General features: G+C 44.4%; 1 protein-coding gene across 7 annotated transcripts in view; it reads right to left on the reverse strand.

Moving 5' to 3' along the window:
- Positions 1-19,066, reverse strand: part of arvcfb (ARVCF delta catenin family member b) — a 122,977-nt gene that overhangs the window by 51,259 nt on the left and 52,652 nt on the right. The window contains exon 1 of one of the 7 annotated variants that reach the window (XM_060884138.1): positions 10,183-10,663. The exons of the other annotated variants lie outside the window; for them this stretch is intronic. Within the exon in view, the coding sequence (XP_060740121.1) occupies positions 10,183-10,203 (21 nt within the window). The 5' untranslated portion in view covers positions 10,204-10,663. Of the gene's footprint in view, positions 1-10,182; positions 10,664-19,066 lie in introns of those variants that run through there. 7 annotated transcript variants of the gene reach the window in all.

A 19,066-nucleotide genomic window follows, 5' to 3' on the forward strand; every position in this document is an offset into this window, starting at 1 on the left:
AATACAAATATTTTTCACTTTAACATAACCAGTAAGCGTGTGTTTAAGCTCCACGCTGCTGTGGCTGCTGCTGCTTCTGCTGGTGTTATCAGAAAGCTGCATGCGTGTGGAGCTGCTGATCTTCCACAGGCTCTGTAATCAGATATTGGATCTGTGTGAATTCCTCTGAGGGGAATCTGAGCAGCTGCTCCAGCCGTCCACTCTGACTAATGGAACATGAGAACCCTGCTCTCTGTCCTCCTGAACCGGCCACCATTATCTCTCCGTGTGGAGATGTCAGTACGATGCACGGCCCCGCCCTACTCAATAAGTGAGAGAGAGAGAGAGAGAGAGAGAGAGAGAGAAAGAGAGAGAGAGAGATGACAGGGCTTCCTTCCCTGTAATGGATTTCACTTTGCTGTCTTGTCGGTGCTGGTGCAGCCGCTCAGAAGGTGTTTTTGTGATTAGTGTCGGATTGGATTTTGATTTCTCGGGTATTGCTGTTTAATTGCTTGTTTAGGTTTTTAATCATAGATTAATGACACACAACAAAAGAGCTTGTGGCTAATAAACTAATAGGCCAGGCGAGGATAATGCGTTCTCATTGCCTGCTTGCAGAGAATGGAGAGGTTCCCTGCACACTAACCATTAGTGTGTGTGTGTGTTTGTGTGCGTGTGTGTGTATTCCTAAATGCTGTGTTTGGGATTTTGTAAAAGCTTTAGAGATGTATGACACACAGGGAGTGTAAAACATGCCACACAGCTGCAGATGCAGTTGAATGAGTGTGATGTTAGTTAGCATGCTGTCAGTGTGATGTGTGTGATGAATGAGTGTGATGTTAGTTCGGAGTCAGAGACAAAGATATGACCCTGCAGTCGTCAGCAGTGACAGCACTGAGAATGATCTCACTGACAGAAGAAAACAGAGCAGATTATAATATTACACATTAGTGTGTTTGACTCATTGATGTGAGCAGTTCTTTTGGTGCATCTTTAAAGCCGCGGGGCTTCCTGAGTGACGAAGCTCGTTTACATGCTAACAAGCCAGCGTGGTGTTTTCCCGGAGAGCTGAAACTTTGAGGAGTAAGTCAAGAGATTGAAAATAAAAAAACACAAAAAGGTGTAAAAATTAAAAACAGGGATCTTCCTGGGTTTTAGTTCAGACACATTAAAATGATGATGATGATGATGAGTTGGCTAAAGACCTGCAGAAGCGCCAGCCGTCCCAGCTGTCCTTGCAGTGACTAGCATCCTCCAGTGATCCTCTGTGTGTGTGTGTGTGTGTGTGTGTGTGTGTGAGAGAGTGAGTGAGAGAGAGAGATCAGGAAATTATGGAAAGAGTCCATGGTCATGGCTGCCAAATCAGTTTAGGCTCATTTCAGAGGCAATGACACTGACTCGGACACCTGCCTCGCTTGCCAAACAAATGTCCTACCCCAGCCTCGCAAACCAAACAATGAGAAACGTGTGTGTGTGTGTGTGTGTGTGGACATGTACATGCACAGAACGTTGTCACAAACACTCTTTATATCAGTACAGGAAGGACGTGCCGAGAAGCTTCCTGTCTCTCAGTGCCGGGAATGTGGCCCCACCCTTCCTGTCACTGATAAAGAGATCTGCTGTCCACAATAAACAAGTTCAATTTATACTAATTATAACTTCTGAGCTGTGTGTTCTAGTTAGTGTTAATGAGTGCAGGAGCTTGATGGGGGTTAGTTCACATCTCATGTGGAGATTTCACCGCTCTCTGTATTACCACCAGTTTGATTTAACAGCTTTGATAAACAGGTCAGTGCAGTGGAGTGCGTGCGGAGTGAACGCTGAGTGAACGCTGAGTGAACGCTGAGCTGGTAACAGCCCCAGACACAGGTCTGAAGCCCAGACTACACTGGAAGCAGCAGAAGAATCTCTGAGGGAAGCTAGAAAATAAAATTGAAGAAAATGTTAAGCTCGCCTTGTGACACCTCAAAGTTCATCTCATAACTGTACAGATCAGACTCATGTTCTCACTTCCTCTTTCCTGTCTCACTGACCCTCACCTTCCATCATACTCAACACGCTCACTTCTCTAACAGCACTGAACACATAAACCAGCATGATAAATATTAGAGTTTATATCAGAACGAGTCTCCTTGTACTTTTTATCTGCTTCTGGTTATGTTAATTCCTGTGCTCTCTAACGTTACACCAGAATGCACCAGATGCTCTTTGTTACTGAGTAACTGAACAGCGTTAACTCTTCAGTCCTGAAAACACTACAGACTGTGACAAAGCGCCAACATCGGACAGGTCTCAATGGTGACCATCATACAGCTTCTGACCGATCAGAATCCAGACCTTTGATGAACTGTAAAATGTCAGGTTGTGCACTAGTGTCGTAAAAACTTCATCTGGTTCCAACTGCTGCAGTCATGAAGGGGAGAGAGAGAGAGAGAGAGAGAGAGAGAGGGAGAGAGAGGAGGAGAGAGAGAGAGGGAGAGAGAGAAGGCGAAGGCGGATCTGGAAATATTTTTTTTTTGGAAAATGATCCCACAGAAGAATCACACCCTTCTGTGTCAAAACCCAACAGACCCTGAGACCCAAAATAGCCTACAACTGCATTCTCATTTGGAACTATTTTCTCTCCCTCACACACACACACACACACACGCATGCACGCTTACAGCTGCAGCAGGGCCGACTCCAGACTGACACAGCTAATCTAATCTGTGTACAAATCTAGTCTGGGGGCTCTGGCTTCATTTCAGTGAAAACACACACACACACACACACACACACACACACACACACACACACACACACTCTGTCCCAGGGGAATGTGCTTGCTCACTGCAGTTAGTGAAAAGGCAACACAATAGAAAGAAATCGCTGAATGAATAACAGAAAAAACAACAGCACCACATCTTAAAGCAGGAGTGTCTTTAGAACAATTTCCCGTTTCTCCACAGTGGCACTAAATGAGACTTTCGCTTTCAGACAGTGCATTATTGTGCCTTGACTCTGATGACCTCCATCATCTCATTAACGTCCTGAGCTTAAGGAACAAGTGAGCTTCCCAAAATGCTGCCACTTTGCCTCCTTTATGTTCTTCTTCTGTTCTCGGATTCTAAAGGAGAATCACGTCATCCAGCCTGAAACTGGAGCAGGAAACGCTGAAAAACTGAGTCACAGTGAATCACAGCGACTCTGGGCTTTCTGGGAGGTCTTGTGGGTCCTGCACCTGCCTCAGAGCTTTGTGTTTGCAACATGTGGAGGTCTGGTGGACAGAAATGAAGGGGAAATTTGGTGGAATCCCTCCAGCTCTTGAGGGGAGACGAGACTGATCCTGTGCAACTGAATTGAGTCTAATTATAACCGGGTTACATCAGGGGCTGCCCAAGTGCTACATTTATCACCTGATACTGTGGAGTGTCCCGTACACTGAGCTAGCGAGCTAGCCTTCTCTAACACACTGCAATGTAGCAGAAAAATGCTACTCTCTGGCTACAGGGTTTACTTCACACGGTTCTGCTCTAGAGAAGAAGAGTTTAATCATGTGAGTTTATTCTGTGTTATCCATAAATGCTGAAAACCAAGACTAAGCCAATAAGACGACCTGCGCTGTTTGGACTGCTGAGGTTTTTCCGACCCGAGCACCCGGAAATTCCTAATGCTTTCTAATGCTCCAGCCAGAACCTACACTGGACCTGATGTGTACAGGCCTCGAAAACAAAGAACATCTTATCCTACTGCAAATATGTGGAAAAGACCACAGGAGCTGTAAAAAAAAAAACAAAAAAAAACCTCAAACACAGCACTTAGTCAGGAAGGATAAAGCTCTGGAATGATCTGGAAAGCTGCATCATATTGCCAGTACAGAGCAGGCTGATCAGTGGAACTGAAAGCAAGAGAAATAAAAACACACGGAAAAGACTCCAGGATGAAAGAAAGAACTGCAAAAAGCTTGAATTAGAAAACGATATTCAAAAAAGGATCAACCTCCAGCTTCACTGTTAAAAACCTGTGGAAGCTACAGTAAAAACACAGCTGCTCCTGAAGCTCCTCAGCACCTGAAGCTCCTCTCCTGTTTGAGAGATGTGCTTCTAGATGTTACACGACTAACATGAACAATAACTCATCGATGGCATCCTGACTCTGGGGTTCTTTTCGCTTCAGATTCCACATACTTCATCCAGCAACATCACATTCTCTCAGGGATGAGTCTGGGATCCTGGATCTCTCCATCTCCTGCTTCCTGAGAAATCTCAGAAACCTTTACACACTACAGAGATGAAGAAATGTCCTGTCTGTCTGACAGACTTCAGCTTGACATTTGGATCAACTTGAGTTCAGCACATCAGACATGACCTAAGGAAAAAATATGAGCCAGGAATGGAATTTAAAAAAAAAAAAAAAACTTCAACAAACTACACTGACAAACACCAAATGTCAAATAAACTACTTTTCCAACCTTTCTGCCCTGTCACACGTCCCATTAGATAATGCGTCATTACCCCAATGTGTGTAAAAAACTGTCACATCTTCCTGTGTTCGTAAACAGCAGAGACTAAGACAGAAAGAAGATCCTGTCCTCGTCTTCCTCTTTAATGGTGCTGTAGCTTTAAGCTGCTTCACTGAACAAACAATTCACTAAGTTACTCCTGCAGCAGGTCCACAGCTGGGGTTGATCCACACACACATACACATACACACGCACACACACACACACATATATATATATCAGTTACATAGCTGGAAGAAGCAGAACAGAATAATCATTTTTCTAAAGATTGTCAAGAACGTTTCTGCTTCAGACACACCGTGACTCTCGGGAGGACTTGTGCTGTCTGAGGAAGAGGAGATTTTCCTGTTCATCTGATTGATTTATTTACAACTATGAAACATTTTTCACAGAAGTAGTTTGAAAGGAAAATAAAAACCAGGAGAAATGCTTCCACTCCTCCACGCTTGAGATGCTAGAAGCTCCTCTATGCTAATACACGGCGCTTGCCCTTTCCCTGAACTCCAACCAGCTCACGCTTTTGATTACCAACTGGAAGCAAGCACAGAAATCACAGATCATCGGAGCTGAAAGGGCAGCTTTCTCCCACCGGTGCAAATCGACGCTGTGCATGAGTCAGTGCGGGTTCTCTGCTCCATGCAGTGGCTGGCTGCTGTTTAATTCAGGTTTCCTGCATATCTGATGGGACTGTCTGTACCGCTCGAGAGAGACGCGACCACACTATCCTTCCCCCTCTTCTCTCCATACATTATTCATCCTAATTATTTGGATTGAAATTCAGTTCCAGCTGCTCTTACGCCTGTGTCCCTTTCTCTGACTCGCTCTGCACCCGTGCGTCTAATCAAAAGTTCAGAGCATGTATCAAAAATCATTAGGCGGAGACAGCATAAATAAATAAAGGCGTGCTTAATGACTACACAGAGGCTAAACGTGTCAGCATTACTATTCCCTTTCCGCCGCTTGGACGCCTTTCATTTCTAAAATCTGCGACACAGAGAACATGAACGGACTGAGCGCACAGATTTTAAGGAGGCTGTGATTACGATACATTCTAGAAGACTAGAAGGAAGGGAAGGAGGTGAGCAGAGAAAAAGCGGTGGACACTTGTGGATGAAGGATGGAGCTTCAGCATGACTTGTGGTTTGGTTAATGGATTAAAAGCTCCAGAAGTGGGGCAGAGAGGAGGAGGAGGAGGAGGAATCAGAATCGACCTCATCCATTTGGTCAATAGTGCTCAGAAATATGAGCGCTTGGAACGGGAGCAAACCTCGCTCTGCTCCTCACCTCTGAAGAAACCTTCTTACCAAAGCCAGCCTTTAATTTGCTGCAGCAGAAGGAACGTGTGGGCTTCAAATTCGGTCGCCACAAACAATAGAAAGAAATTCCTCAGGACCTTCTCCTACACTGGGTCAGACCACCAAAGATTTCACTCCCGAAGGAAACAGGGTCAAATATGAATCAATCAGTTGCTAAACTTTGGAGGATCTCTACAGAAAACTCTCCTCTGGACTCGGGTCTTACTCTGGTGTGCTGCTTTACTGCCAATTACAGCCTCCAAAAATATTAAAGAGAGAGAGAGAGAGTGAGAAGAAGAAGAAACGGACCGGTCGAGGTTCATTAGACAATTCAATAGAGCTTTAAGGAATGTCGGAAGCGCGCCTCACGCTTTTGTTCCCCTTTAACGTCCTGGTGGGAATGAGACGGTTGGCCGTTAAGAGGGAAAGAAAATGAGATGAGGTGATTGAGAGAGCTTCAGCGGTGGAGCTAACAGCAGATGACAGCTTTCCTCTCTCTGCAAAATGATTGTGTCTATTGTTTTCATGTTCTATTGATGATAAAGCAGAAGGTTTGGAAAAAAAAAAATTCCGCATAATTTGGTCTCCTTGGTGGTTTACTTTGAACTTTTGAAATTTCTTAAAACTTTGGAGAAAGCTGTTAGGGAGAAAAAGGCAAAGAATGAGTGAGGGGAAGAAATAAAGGTAGCCAGTGGCCTCCTGTCTGCTTCCATTACTGGGGAAAGTGGAAGACGTTCTCTGGACCTCTACTTCCTTTAATGAGCCTGTATTGTGAGATAAAGCTGCAGGGGAATCTCGCTCAGCTGAGAGACACACACACACACACATGCTGAACGCTCCCATCAGTGTTCCTCAATGCTCGACACGGCCAGAGAATTTTAAACGCTCAATCATCTGAGTCGGGGCTGGTGTCATATTTTTGGCCAAGAATGTCAAGCTCTGGGGGGAAAATAAACTCCATGAGTTGTGGAGGAGAGGGAGGGGGAGAGAGAGAGAGAGAGAGAGAGAGAGAGAGAGAGAGAGAGAGAGAGGTTATTTATATTATTCTTACTCCACAGAGCTGCTCAATCAGTTTGGTCAGAAGATGTTGATGAATGTTCTAGAACAGCAGCTCTGACTATAGTGAGAGAAGATGATATGGTTTCTATAGTAACAGCCCACGCAGAGACTCTCCTGTATCTCTGCCTCTGTAGATGTATCCTGCGTTACCTGCGCAAGAGAAGCTCTGCTAAGCAGATCAACTCTCCAGCTCTAATGATGGTTCAGTTTGCAGGTGGTCGTATTCATGTTGACCAGCGTAATGAGTACTGCATGAGAAATGCTTTCACACGGCACAGAAATGACAAAATGGGGCACATGCTAACCGTTTCTGCCCCCGAGGGCACACGCTTCACATGGTCACTCTGTCAGAAACAACATGGCTGATGCTGCCTCAGGAGCTCACTCGCCCCTCCCCCCCACAGGGCCTCTTCTTAGCCCAGCTGGTGGTACTGTGTGTGTGTGTGTGTGTGTGTGTGTGTGTGTGTGTGCTCTATACATATCTGTCAGATGAGCCTCAGTTCTTTTGAAAGGGAAGATGGAGATGGAGCTCAGTGAAGGAGGATGTAACAGAAGAGTGGAGAGGGGGATGAGGAGGAGGTGAGGGGAAAATGAACTGGCTCTTAATCGATCCGGGAGGGTGATGGATGGAAAAAGTGTCTCGGAGCACAAAGACATCGATCTTACGTCTGTATAAAGAACTCCCGATTGTGGCCATGTCAAAGGCATTTTCTCAAGTTCAAAGTGCGTGGCTTTATCCTTATGCAAACGCGTACGTGTGTGTGTGTGTGTAAGAGAGAGAGCGTGTGTGTATGTGTGAGTGTGTGTGAGTGTGAGTGTGAGTGAGTGAGTGAGTGATTTGGAAGACTGATTAGTCACAAATGGAAAGAAAGAGATGGACCAAAACAATGAAAATGAAACATGTCTAGCACGTCGCTTTACTTCGCAATACTGATTAATACAGAGCAGTTATTTGTGTGTGTGTATGTGAGTGATGGGGGGGGGGGGGATCAATCTTGATGCCTGGTTCCTTGTTTCTATGTCACAAAATGAAAAGGTGTCAAACGTGCACGCACACACACTTACAAGTTTTTATCTCTGTGCTGAGAGGTGAAAATGTATCAGATAAATCATTTGATAAGAGTATGATTACCTGCTAATCTCTCCATGTCACCAGCCACACACACACACCACAGATTAAAAGAAGATTAATTTCCACAAAATCAGGGCAACCCCTCCTCCCTGTCAAACACAAATCTGATCACTTTTTCTCTCTCTCTGTCTGTCCATCTTCTCTTTCTTTATTTCTCTCTCTGTCTGTCTGTCTGTCTGTCTGTCTCTCTCTCATTCTATTTCTCTCGCTTCTCTAATTTCTATAGAAATAATGAAAACTGATACGTAATTAAAAATGGGTCCAACAGTACACACATCATAAGGTATGTGTATGAGGTTGGACACACACACGCATGCACACAGACAGACACGCATGCGCGTGCACACAGACACACACGCACGCACACAAAAGTGCTAACTATTTGCGCACTGTGCAGGCAGGAACTACAGCCTCTAAACATAGGTACTGACTGAGGCTTCATGTGTGTGTTTTTGTGTGTAAACATTATTTACATTCATGATGAGTGTGTTAGTTTGTGTTTGTGTGTGTGTGTGTGTGTGTGTGTGTGTGTGTGTGTGTGTGTGTGTGTGTGTGTGTGTTGGGGTCATGAGAAAGCACAAGGCTTTCTTTCACATCCAGCTTGCCGAATGTGTTATAAAGGAATCAACGACATGTATTAATGTAATGTATTAATTTGGAGCTTGTGGTGAAGCAGTGATCACTGCTCTCAGACCTGTTCTGTGGTGTTTACAGCTGTAGAAACAGAAACTCTGCTGATCCTGGATCAGTGTGAACACAAACATGGGCTTGGAGCTAAAAGTGGTCATGGAGATCCTCTTAGAAGCTCATATCCACTTATACATAGCCACTAACACACACGCACACACACACATGCACACAATCGGCTATTACACACAACCAAAGGGGGGGTCCTGCACATCCACCAGCAGTTTCTGGGTCAGTGTATCTGCAGCACACAATCTGTTCAGCATCGATTCATGTGTAGTGTTCTCACACACACACACACACACACACACACACACACACACAACTCTAATTATTAAGAGAAAAAAAGCATAATGAAGGAGGCAGTAGTGAGGAAAGTTTAACACAGAGACTCAGCTCAAAGCCAGCAGGAAGTGAGGTCACTCGGCAGTCATCTGTCAGTTTGATGGAGAAAATGTACAGATACGCATCTGAACCTTGTCTAAACATTTCCTGTGTCGAAAGTCAGAACCCCAGGAAGAACTAAGAGTGAGATGCGATAAACTCGTACAGTATCGTATTATAACTCCTGAGTTTATTTGTGCTGTGATATTAAAGCTGACCTCCTCACGTGACATGCACAGCACAGGCCTGGTCACGACGCACTCAATCCACACAAACACACCCTGCTTTTCAGTCCCGGATTCATTTCAGCAACAAAAGCCAACAGGAATTTTGATCCAACTCGACTGGACAGGTGTTAGCTCTCCTCATAAACGGGCCAGGATATGAAGGGACGGGCCAGAATGTAAGGAATCTCACTCATGTGGAGGTTAGAGGTCACGAACTGGCATGTTAAGCATTTACGGAGTGTTTTTTTTTGTGGTGCCGATGTTCTCCGGTGTCACTAACAGATTCAAAATGGTGCGAAGAGTCGGTTAGCAGATTAACGACTGCTGGAATGCATTTCAGTGCCAACTTCTTTATAGACTAGGAGAACAATCAATCCCAGACGCTTGATCTTTAGCTTTGGGAAAACGGTGGGTTCTGTATGAAATAAATGCGCTGGTGTGGCAGCTGCTGTGGAAACGGCTCTGTAAGGGAAATGCAGCTACTGAGAGGAAAAAGCAGGACATTCCTCTGCTGTCCAAATGCCTTTGCTAAGCGATGAAACAATGGCATGGAACAGCAAAGCTGCTGCTCACGGCCAATGAAGTGTCCAGATGTGCTAAATCTTTTAGACTCTGGCACTGCAGCCATCGCTCGTGTAAATAAAGTTCAACATCATATCTGTCTCACTGATTAGCCTCAGAAATAAAGCTCGACTTTCTCTTCTCACATGTGAAAGAAAGATGACACACGAGGGGGTGAAACCAAATGAACACAGAGCATCCAGTCGAGTCTGGTTTACACACACAAGCTGTTCATTGTTCATCGCTGCCTGCAAATCAGGTGCTATTTAAGACGTTATACAGAGAGATTCAGATAGACAGAGAGAGAGGGAGAGAGAGAGAGAGAGAGAGAGAGAGAGAGAATTCCTCCACACTGACCTGTTTGACTTCAGCAGGCATGGCTGAGTTCCCGTGCGAACGCAGACACAGTGAGAGCAAACTTTCAGCGTGTGTGTCCTAAATCACTGTGTGGAAGATAAGCAGCTCAGATCTGCACAGCCATCCTTTCATCGCACGAGTGCACTCCTCCTCCTCCGTCCTGTCTCTCACATGCTCCGTGGACCTGAGTGTGTTCGTCTGAGGTGAGAGCTCAAGGTACAGAATCCACGCGAAAAAGGGTGAGTGTCAAAACAAACAAGCACGCACATACACACTCTCTCTCACTCTCTCTCACACACGCATGCATGAGCACCGTGTGAAAAAAAGTTGTCCCTGCCTGGAGAACAAAACCTCTGGGTTGAGTGAGGGAGGGGAAGAGGAGAACGACAGAGAGAGGAGGGGTGAGCGTGTGTGAAAAGAATCCTATTCGAGTTGTCCGGCTGTGTGAGAGAAACGCTTTCCTGCTCCCTCTCTCTGCTCTCCTCACGCTGCATCTGAGCAGACAAGGCGGAGAGAAAAAAGGAGGGAGGGAGGGAGGGAGGGAGGGAGGGGGCTGACAGACGGACGCAGCTGGGGAGGGAGGGAGAGAGAGAGAAAGAGAGAGAGAGATAGAGAGAGAGAGCCTCCATCTAACCAAACGATGTGCCAAAGAAGCACAATCCTGGTGAAGAAGACAACTTTCCCCTTCATCCCTTCATTTTGCTCTCTTTCTCTCGCTCTCTTGCTTTCTTTGTGTCTCTGTGCTTTGTCCTTTTGTCCTTCAGTCTGATAAATATGTGAGAGCCTTTCCAGACATTATTCAGAGTGTGAGAATGAATTTTAATGTTTCACTGAAAGATAATTAAAGTCTTATATTTCACCAGAAATGGTTCCTTCCACAGAAATACAGTCAAACTGCAGAGGCATTTAACACCTATATTAGTTCTCAGCTCTACTAAAGTCTTTATACTCAACACTTCTACTGGAGTCTTTATAGTGAACACTTGCTATATTCTCTCATACAGAGTGGGTTCCTTCTCTAGTGTCCAGGTTTAAAAATCGAAAAGCTTTAGGCCACGCGTCATCTCGGAGTCTGATGCTGGTGTGGTGTGAAACAGCTGCAGTTGTTTGTTCAGTTCTCTGACTTTCTCTCTGTGCCTGGTTTCAGATAAGAGTTCATCACATCAGCAGGTCTCTGAGAGACTTAAACAGATCGGTGCGTTGCTAAGCTACTAGCTAGATCAAGGCTGTTTCACCAGCGCTACAGACATTAAGCATGGTAGACATTTATATCTTGAATAATATTTTCTTTCTGACTGTCGGGGAAGTGTAAAAGTGCAGACAGGAAGTACCAGTCCCCACTCCAACAATCTGACATGTTTCATTGGCTATCCAGAAGAATTGCTGTGGCTTCAGTCAAAACTTTGCTCTATCCCATGTATCAAAATGGTCTTCCACAATTGTCTTTCAGTAAAGAACTCGGAATTGCGACTGAATATGTCTGAATGTTTTCTAACAAGTCCAGCAACATGAAGACTCTTGAAGATGTCCACCTGATTATCATTAAAATAGGTCATAATCACAGAGTTTTAGCCTTCTACAGAGAACCTTTCAGGGTTCCTCAGAAGAATTGCCTTCTTTTTTTTTTTTTTTTTTTTTTAAAGGTGACCATGTATTTTCCAAATAAAAATAAAATAACGACAGTGTAATGCACAGACTGAAATGTGTTGTTTATTGACTGCTTCATTGAATCCATGAGTGATTCTTTGATTGAACTCATTCATTCATCCTTTACTGAGTGCTTTGTTTACTGATTGAGTCATTCGTCCTCCCTCATTCACTGAGTGCTCCAGTAATGAATTAATTCATCCTCCTTCATTCACAGAGTGATTCACTGGTTCATCTTCATTCACTGAGTGATTCATTCATTCATCTTAATCCACTAAGTGATTTATTGATTCATCATCATCCACTGAGTGATTTCACTGAGTCATTTTCATTCACTGAGTAATTCATTGACTTTTTGATTCATTTTCATTCAGTGAGTGATTCATTGATTCATCTTCAGTCACTGAATAATTCATTGATTTATTGATTCATCTTCAGTCACTGAGTGATACTGATTCATCTGTTCATCTCTATTCACTGAGCGATTGAATGATTTCACTGAGTGAGTCACTGATTCATTCATACACTCATCATCATCAGTGGTCTATCCTACTCAGGGTCATGTACTAATGATACTTTTGTTACTCAAAATTTTAAATAAAAAACCCTTTCATTTCTGCATCTGCCTTAAATTGATCTATTTAGATGCAGCACCATTGTGTCCAATTTTCCTACTTCAGCTGAAAAAAACACATGACCAAATTTTCCACTTCAGTTGAGAGTTAAAAAAAAAACATTGTTTCTCCATTTCCTTATAGCAAAATAACAACATATCGATATTAATTTTCATTCAGGTGTTCACATTTCTACTGATCTGGACTGGAAACCTTAAAGAGACTATTATAAAAACAAGCTTAGAAGAGCCCCACACACACACACACACAGAGTTCCTGTAAGAAATGAATAGTCAGCAGGTGAACACCCTCCATTTCTGTAAAAACGCAGCCGAAGCTGCGTGGGAAAGAGACGTGTGGAAAGGCGTGTGCAGCGCAGTGATGCTGAGAACACATTTAACTTGTACACACACAGTAATTATGAAACCTTGTTTCAGCTTGTGCGAGAGAATAAAAAGAGCAACAGGACAACGCAACAATGCAGGAAAGAAATGCTTTGGTGATCTTTATCTCTGTCTCATCCGTGGACTTCTTATGTAATCTGAAATATGTCCCGAGACAGCTTCAGCTAATCAGCCCAAGAGCAAGTGTGTGAGTGTGAGTGAGAGAGAGAGAGAGAGAGAGAGTGTGAGAGAGAGTGTGAGAGAGAGTTATAGAGATAGAGAGAGAGAGAGAGAGAGAGAGAGAGAGAGAGAGAGAGAGAGAGAGAGAGAGATGATTATAATAATAATCAGTCTGAGAACGGTGATAGACATCACACACACACACAGAGAGAGAGAGAGCGAGCGAGCGAGAGAGAGAGAGAGAGAGAGAGAGAGAGAGGTATAGAGATAGAGAGAGAGGTATAGAGATAGAGAGAGAGCGAGAGAGAGAGATAGAGAGAGAGGTATAGAGAGAGAGAGAGAGAGAGAGAGAGAGAGAGAGAGAGAGAGAGATATGATTATAATAATAATCAGTCTGAGAACAGTGATAGACATCACACACACACACACACACACACACAGTGCTGAGGTTAAAACACCAATCAAACAGAGGCTTTTTAATTTGGATGATCACGCTGTTTATAGAAACACAGCAGAGGAGCAGAGGAGCAGAGGTCACATTCCTCCAGTGACCCCTGAAGACTCAAGAGCCTTATTTTAAACACAGGAAAATGTTTGGTGGAAATCTGAGATCAGGTGTTTGGAGAAGGTTTGAAATTCCTAACCAACGGTGCACTCTTTATAGCCTCAGCTAAAAGCTACCGTGCCTAGAGGACAGGACAAGAGCACGGCATAAACAAACAGGCTTTATGAAGTCTGGAGCTCTTAGGGAGGTGAATGGTGTAATAGAACGTAATTACCAGGATTAAACATTAAGGGCCCAAGCGCAGAGTATGCCTGGGGAACGAGGACAGGCTCTTTGGCCTTGAGATATAAACCAATGAAAGAGAGCAGGAACGATGAGGAGAAGAAGAATGGATGTGTGTGTGTGGGGACACAATAGCAGTTTAACTGCTTCTGAAAACAGTAAGCAGTGAGTCTTAATGCTGCACTACTGTTAGCTCCTATTGTTATCAAGGTCACACTGGATAACATTTCAGCCCTGAAATTTGTAGAAATATCTATTATTTCAGTTGTGTTAATTGAGAGGTCTAAAGGGGGGATGGGACGTGCCACTGCTCAAATAAACTCCACAAACAATTTACACCTTTGCAGGAAGTGATAGTTTGCCTAATCACATACTTACAAGGAAGCTGTGTGTGTGTTTGTATGTGTGTGTGTCCTTGTTAAGCAGCTGATTTACAAAAGGTCTCTGACACTTTGCCTCGGTCACTTGGCACACTGGGTTTCCATTGTGTGAAGGGACCAGGAGTTTAAAAAAAACAAAAAAAAAAAAATCAAATGGCCTTGAGGAAGCATGCAATAAGTCTTACAGTCAAAGAGCTACTGTCCTTAACCAGCGTATGACCCTCTGACAAACTGAAATAAAAAAAATTAAAAATCAATCGCACTGAAGACGGCGAGTGTTTAAAGAAAATGAATAAATAAATGGGGTGGTGGGGTGGTGGTGGTGGTGGTGCACTGGAACAGAAAGCAAAGCATCTGCTTTGATTCTTGCTTACTTACTACTGCCTAAAGAGTGCAATTGAATTGTTCTCGCATGTCTGATTCATGAGGTGATTCCTCACTGCTCGCTCAATGAAAAACTGGCAAGGCTTTCCGTTTTAAGTTGCACTTCAGCCAGAGGAAGGCGTGAGTCACTGGTGCTACTCACGGCTACTGAAATAATAGTGACTGATTCACGTCTCAGAGAGCAGTTGAGCCAGACAGAGAGGGTGGGGAAAAAGAAAGACCTCACTGAATCCCTGAAAGCCTTCAGTGATCTGTATCCAGGTCTGAGAGCTCAAGAGAAATTTTCACGTATCCTTGTTTTAGAACCTGGACGTCTGAGAAACTCCTAATAAAGTGAAGTGGGTGAAAGATTTCCACTCTCTGTGTGGTTCTACATCATCCAGACCAATTTGCATAGGCTAAGAAAATGAATGTCTTGTCAAAAGGGCTAATTTCCAAGCTGTCACATTAGAGACTCTGATGTAAATCATGGTTGGACTTTACGAGCAGGCGAGGATGCCAGGGCTGCAGAGGAAAGGGAGATCATCAAAGAATTTTGCAGTGACACGGCCTCGGTATGCATCTCTGGAAAATAGATTGACACTCAATTTTCACTTTATTGGTTTTAAATTGGCGAGAGCATCACACACTTCTGCTACCCGGAGGAAACTGTAGCTGTTTAGTAGCACACACAAACATTGTGTGTGTGTGTGTGTGTGTGCGCGCGTCCTCAGAGTTGGAGTAGTGACCAGTCGATGGAAGACGGGTGGAAGTTCGATGATGTGTGACATTTTGAAACACATGAGATCTGGACTTCATCAGAGACGAGAGACATGAACTAAGACAAAGGTGGAAAAAAAAAACATACTATGAAATGAATAGGGTGGATGTGAGGATTGGTAGAAGCAGTAGATTGGTGGATGTGAGGATTGGTAGAAGCAGTAGATTGGTGGATGTGAGGATTGGTAGAGGGAGTGGATTTGTGGATTGAGGATGAGACTAAGAGATGAGGTGGCATTATGAGTGGCTTGTTTCCTCTCTCGATCACCTTGGTTACCTGCATGACCACCTGTTGCCAGGGGAGGTGGTCGGCACGTGGCATGTTGGCACGCTCCAGCTGCAGTGAAACATGGCGTCGTTCTTCCTCGAGCGCCCGAGTGAGCTGCTCGAACCTGGCCTCCTGCTCTTTCACCGAGGCCAGAATGCTGGCGGCCGAACGTGCCTCATACTCCTCCATGACCGCTTGAACTTTGCACTGCTCACATAGCAGGTCGGTTAAAGTGGGTGAAGAGTAAAGAGAACCGGGGTTTAAACACAAGAACTGAGAAATCGTCAAGACGTCATGCTGCGTACATGCGCTGGGACAGAAACATGGAACTGATTCACGCTACACAAATGACTGCTGAGGTGTGTAATGAGGACGAATGGCCAAGTATGCAGGAAACAGCGACACACATGAACACACATCGCACAGGATCACTGCACTGTTCACACACACTCTTCAACACTCAACAGTGGGAACACAATGAGCGTGACAATTACCCCTCAATCAGGGTTTGGAGAGCAGGGCGGAGTTATACACACCTACAGGTTAGAGGAGCAGGACAAGTTAGAGACAGGACATCCTCCACTACACACGGACACAGAGGAGAGACGTCCCACTGGCTAGAGGAGAGAAAGTGAAAGACAGAAGAAATGTTAGAGAGACATCATCTTCATGGGTTTGAAGTCGGAGGAACAGAAATGATAAAATATGAAGAGCTTTCTAAAGGTCGAGATCTTTCACAAAGCTGTTCAGGGGAAAGGAGAGAAACGGAAGTCAGGGTTGAACAGAGGTGTAAAGGTGGAGGAGGCTAATGGATTAGATCCCTGCACTCCACACACACACACACACACACACACACACTCTATTCTCATCATGGATGTATTCCCTTTGAAGCAGCACACAGTCTTCTGGCTTTGATCATTTATTTATTTGGTTCGTGGCTCAGGACACGATTCTCACAGTGCACGAGTGAGGCATCAACCGCGTCTCCCACACTGAGGAATCCACACGTCCCCTGCTGTTTACTCTTCCCCAAAGGGAGGGGAAGAACAGATTTCTCTATTACTCCAAGATAAATACCCAACACACACGCACACTCGTGAGAGACGCTTAATGCAAACATGCACAGGGACAGAAAACAGAATGCAATTCCATGCAAGACATCATGCTGCCTTTTTTTTTTTTGAAGTGGGTAAGAAAAAGAAAAAAATGGAGGGACGGAAAGGTTTCATGATGATCAGGGTCTCAGAGTAGAATACAAGATAAGCCTTAACATTTTCTGCATTGGATCACATTTCCAACATCTTAAACGTATTAAGTAACCCCAAGGAGCGTTAATCAAGTCCTTAACATTGTACCGTTCAAACATTACCTCAATAAGTCAAGTTATGAATGTTTATTATATTTATACTTGGTTAAATTACATTAATAATCAGCTAAACTCATGTTTCTGCCAACTCATATATTTGCCAATTATTCTTCATTGTGTTTATTATTGTTAGCATCGCTTTTGGTTTGTTACGATCACGACATAAACAGTGTGAGCTAGCAGAATTTTAATGTCACATATTTTAAAAACATAGAGGAGAGAGCAGAGGGACGAACTGGACGTCACACACACCCACTACACTTATCTTTATTTTTGGAGTCTGGACGAGGCTTAAAATAGAGCACACACGCGAGTGGTGACTGATGGAATCCAGGCCAGTGGGCCGGCATGGGCAGCAAACTCAGCTGACAGCTCGACGAGACTTTTTACTGCTTTAGATCCAACCTACATTCAGCCAGAAGCTTGTATATAGTCGTGTGTACAAATCAGAGACTGCAGTTGGCTTTCTGAGAGTGTTGCGAAGGTTCTGCTCCCCCTGCTGGAGGACAAACTGGAGCCATTCAGCTACTACTGCCCGCTCTGTCTGCGTCTGTGCTACAAACAGAAGGAATAAAGGTGAGACGGGAGACCCAGCAGGTGAGATATGAACAAAATCCTGGGAAATCTCCTGGACAGGCTGAACTGTAAACACTGACATGTGGCCATTTTGTACAAAGAGCTGAAGGGGGCGAGTCATTTGTCGTTCCCTTGAGCCGCACGGTTCATACGCAGCATGAGGAGGAAATAATCAGCATCTCTCTGTTACGCTTCAACTCAGCTCAATGGCTCAAAAATAAGCTGCAGATGAAAAATGGCAAGCTGGGCAAAATCGATATGTCGTCCTGGTGGGAAAAAGAGAGATCATTAAGTAGGAGGTTAGTGGGAAAGTAGGAGGTTAGTGCAGGAGGTCAGCCACAAACCAGACGTGCCTGAGAGGTGGCAAAAGCGGGGGAGGGGCAGACCAGAGAGACCAGGAACACAAACCAATTAGAGTGCGGTCTCGTTTCATTACCCCAACCGCTCCCATGTTCGTGCTGATTACCCCCTTCATCTCCCGTCTGAGGGAAGCTAAATTAATCCCCACCACACAGTCCACCTGAGTCTCCATCTGTGTCTAACTCCATCATGCTGACCTGGGGACAGTTTGAGAGAGTCACTCCTGACTAACCCCAGAGCAACTGACCTGACTGACCTCAGATCAGTACAACACAGTGGGGCTGCAAAGCCAGCTCAAAGTACACCTGCCACTCCCACACACACACACACACCAACACACGTGCTCACATGCGCACGCACACACACACACACACACTCTAAACCCACTGGAGGCCGAATCACACCTATTAAGAGACATTAGTGCACTTTGTATGAGGAGAGATTAAACATGCTGTGCTGTAGGTCACAGCTCTTACTGCTGAATGGCACTCTGGGAGATTTTCCATAATTTAATACACTCTGTTTCGGGCACCCGGGAGCACTTAAGAGGTCAACAGATTTTGTCACAAACTCTTGAAAAGGATGAAAACGGCACATTTTACTGAATTAAACATATGAGAAAGAGAGAAGCGTCTCAGGTTGAACTGTCAGGGGGTTGGGCTTGGTCAGTCTGTCAGGGACTGGTGACTCAAATTAAACTGATCATTTTAGGGAAGATTATGGATGTGTGAAATCTAAAATATTAATCTGCATGTGGATGAAATGCTGCTTTAATAACTGCTCTCTATCCCTGTGATGCTCCCAACACCATTGTTCACCTCTTTTAGGTTTGTGCTTTTTGCTTACTTCCTCCAACACAATAAATAAATAAATAACCCTAAACCTGTGTCATCTGTCCACAGAATGGACGCTGTGTCCTGACGAATGTGATTTGTGATTGACTGCAAAACAGCATCATCATCCTGTGTAGTGTTTCAGTGACATCATCATCTCACCTGTTTGCACCCTGTAGCGTTTGCCATAGTTACAGCATCAGTTTGTGCCACTGTGAAATGCATTATGAGTAAAACGCAGACAGAATCTAATAGCTTCTACACAAAATCTGCTTCTGCTGTAGGTGACAAGAGTATGTGTTTTTAAAGTCTTCGCTTTGGGGACGCAACATCATCGCCGGAGTTTT

The sequence above is a fragment of the Tachysurus vachellii genome, chromosome 12 (genome assembly GCF_030014155.1).
Source record: "Tachysurus vachellii isolate PV-2020 chromosome 12, HZAU_Pvac_v1, whole genome shotgun sequence".
Classification (NCBI taxonomy): domain Eukaryota; kingdom Metazoa; phylum Chordata; class Actinopteri; order Siluriformes; family Bagridae; genus Tachysurus; species Tachysurus vachellii.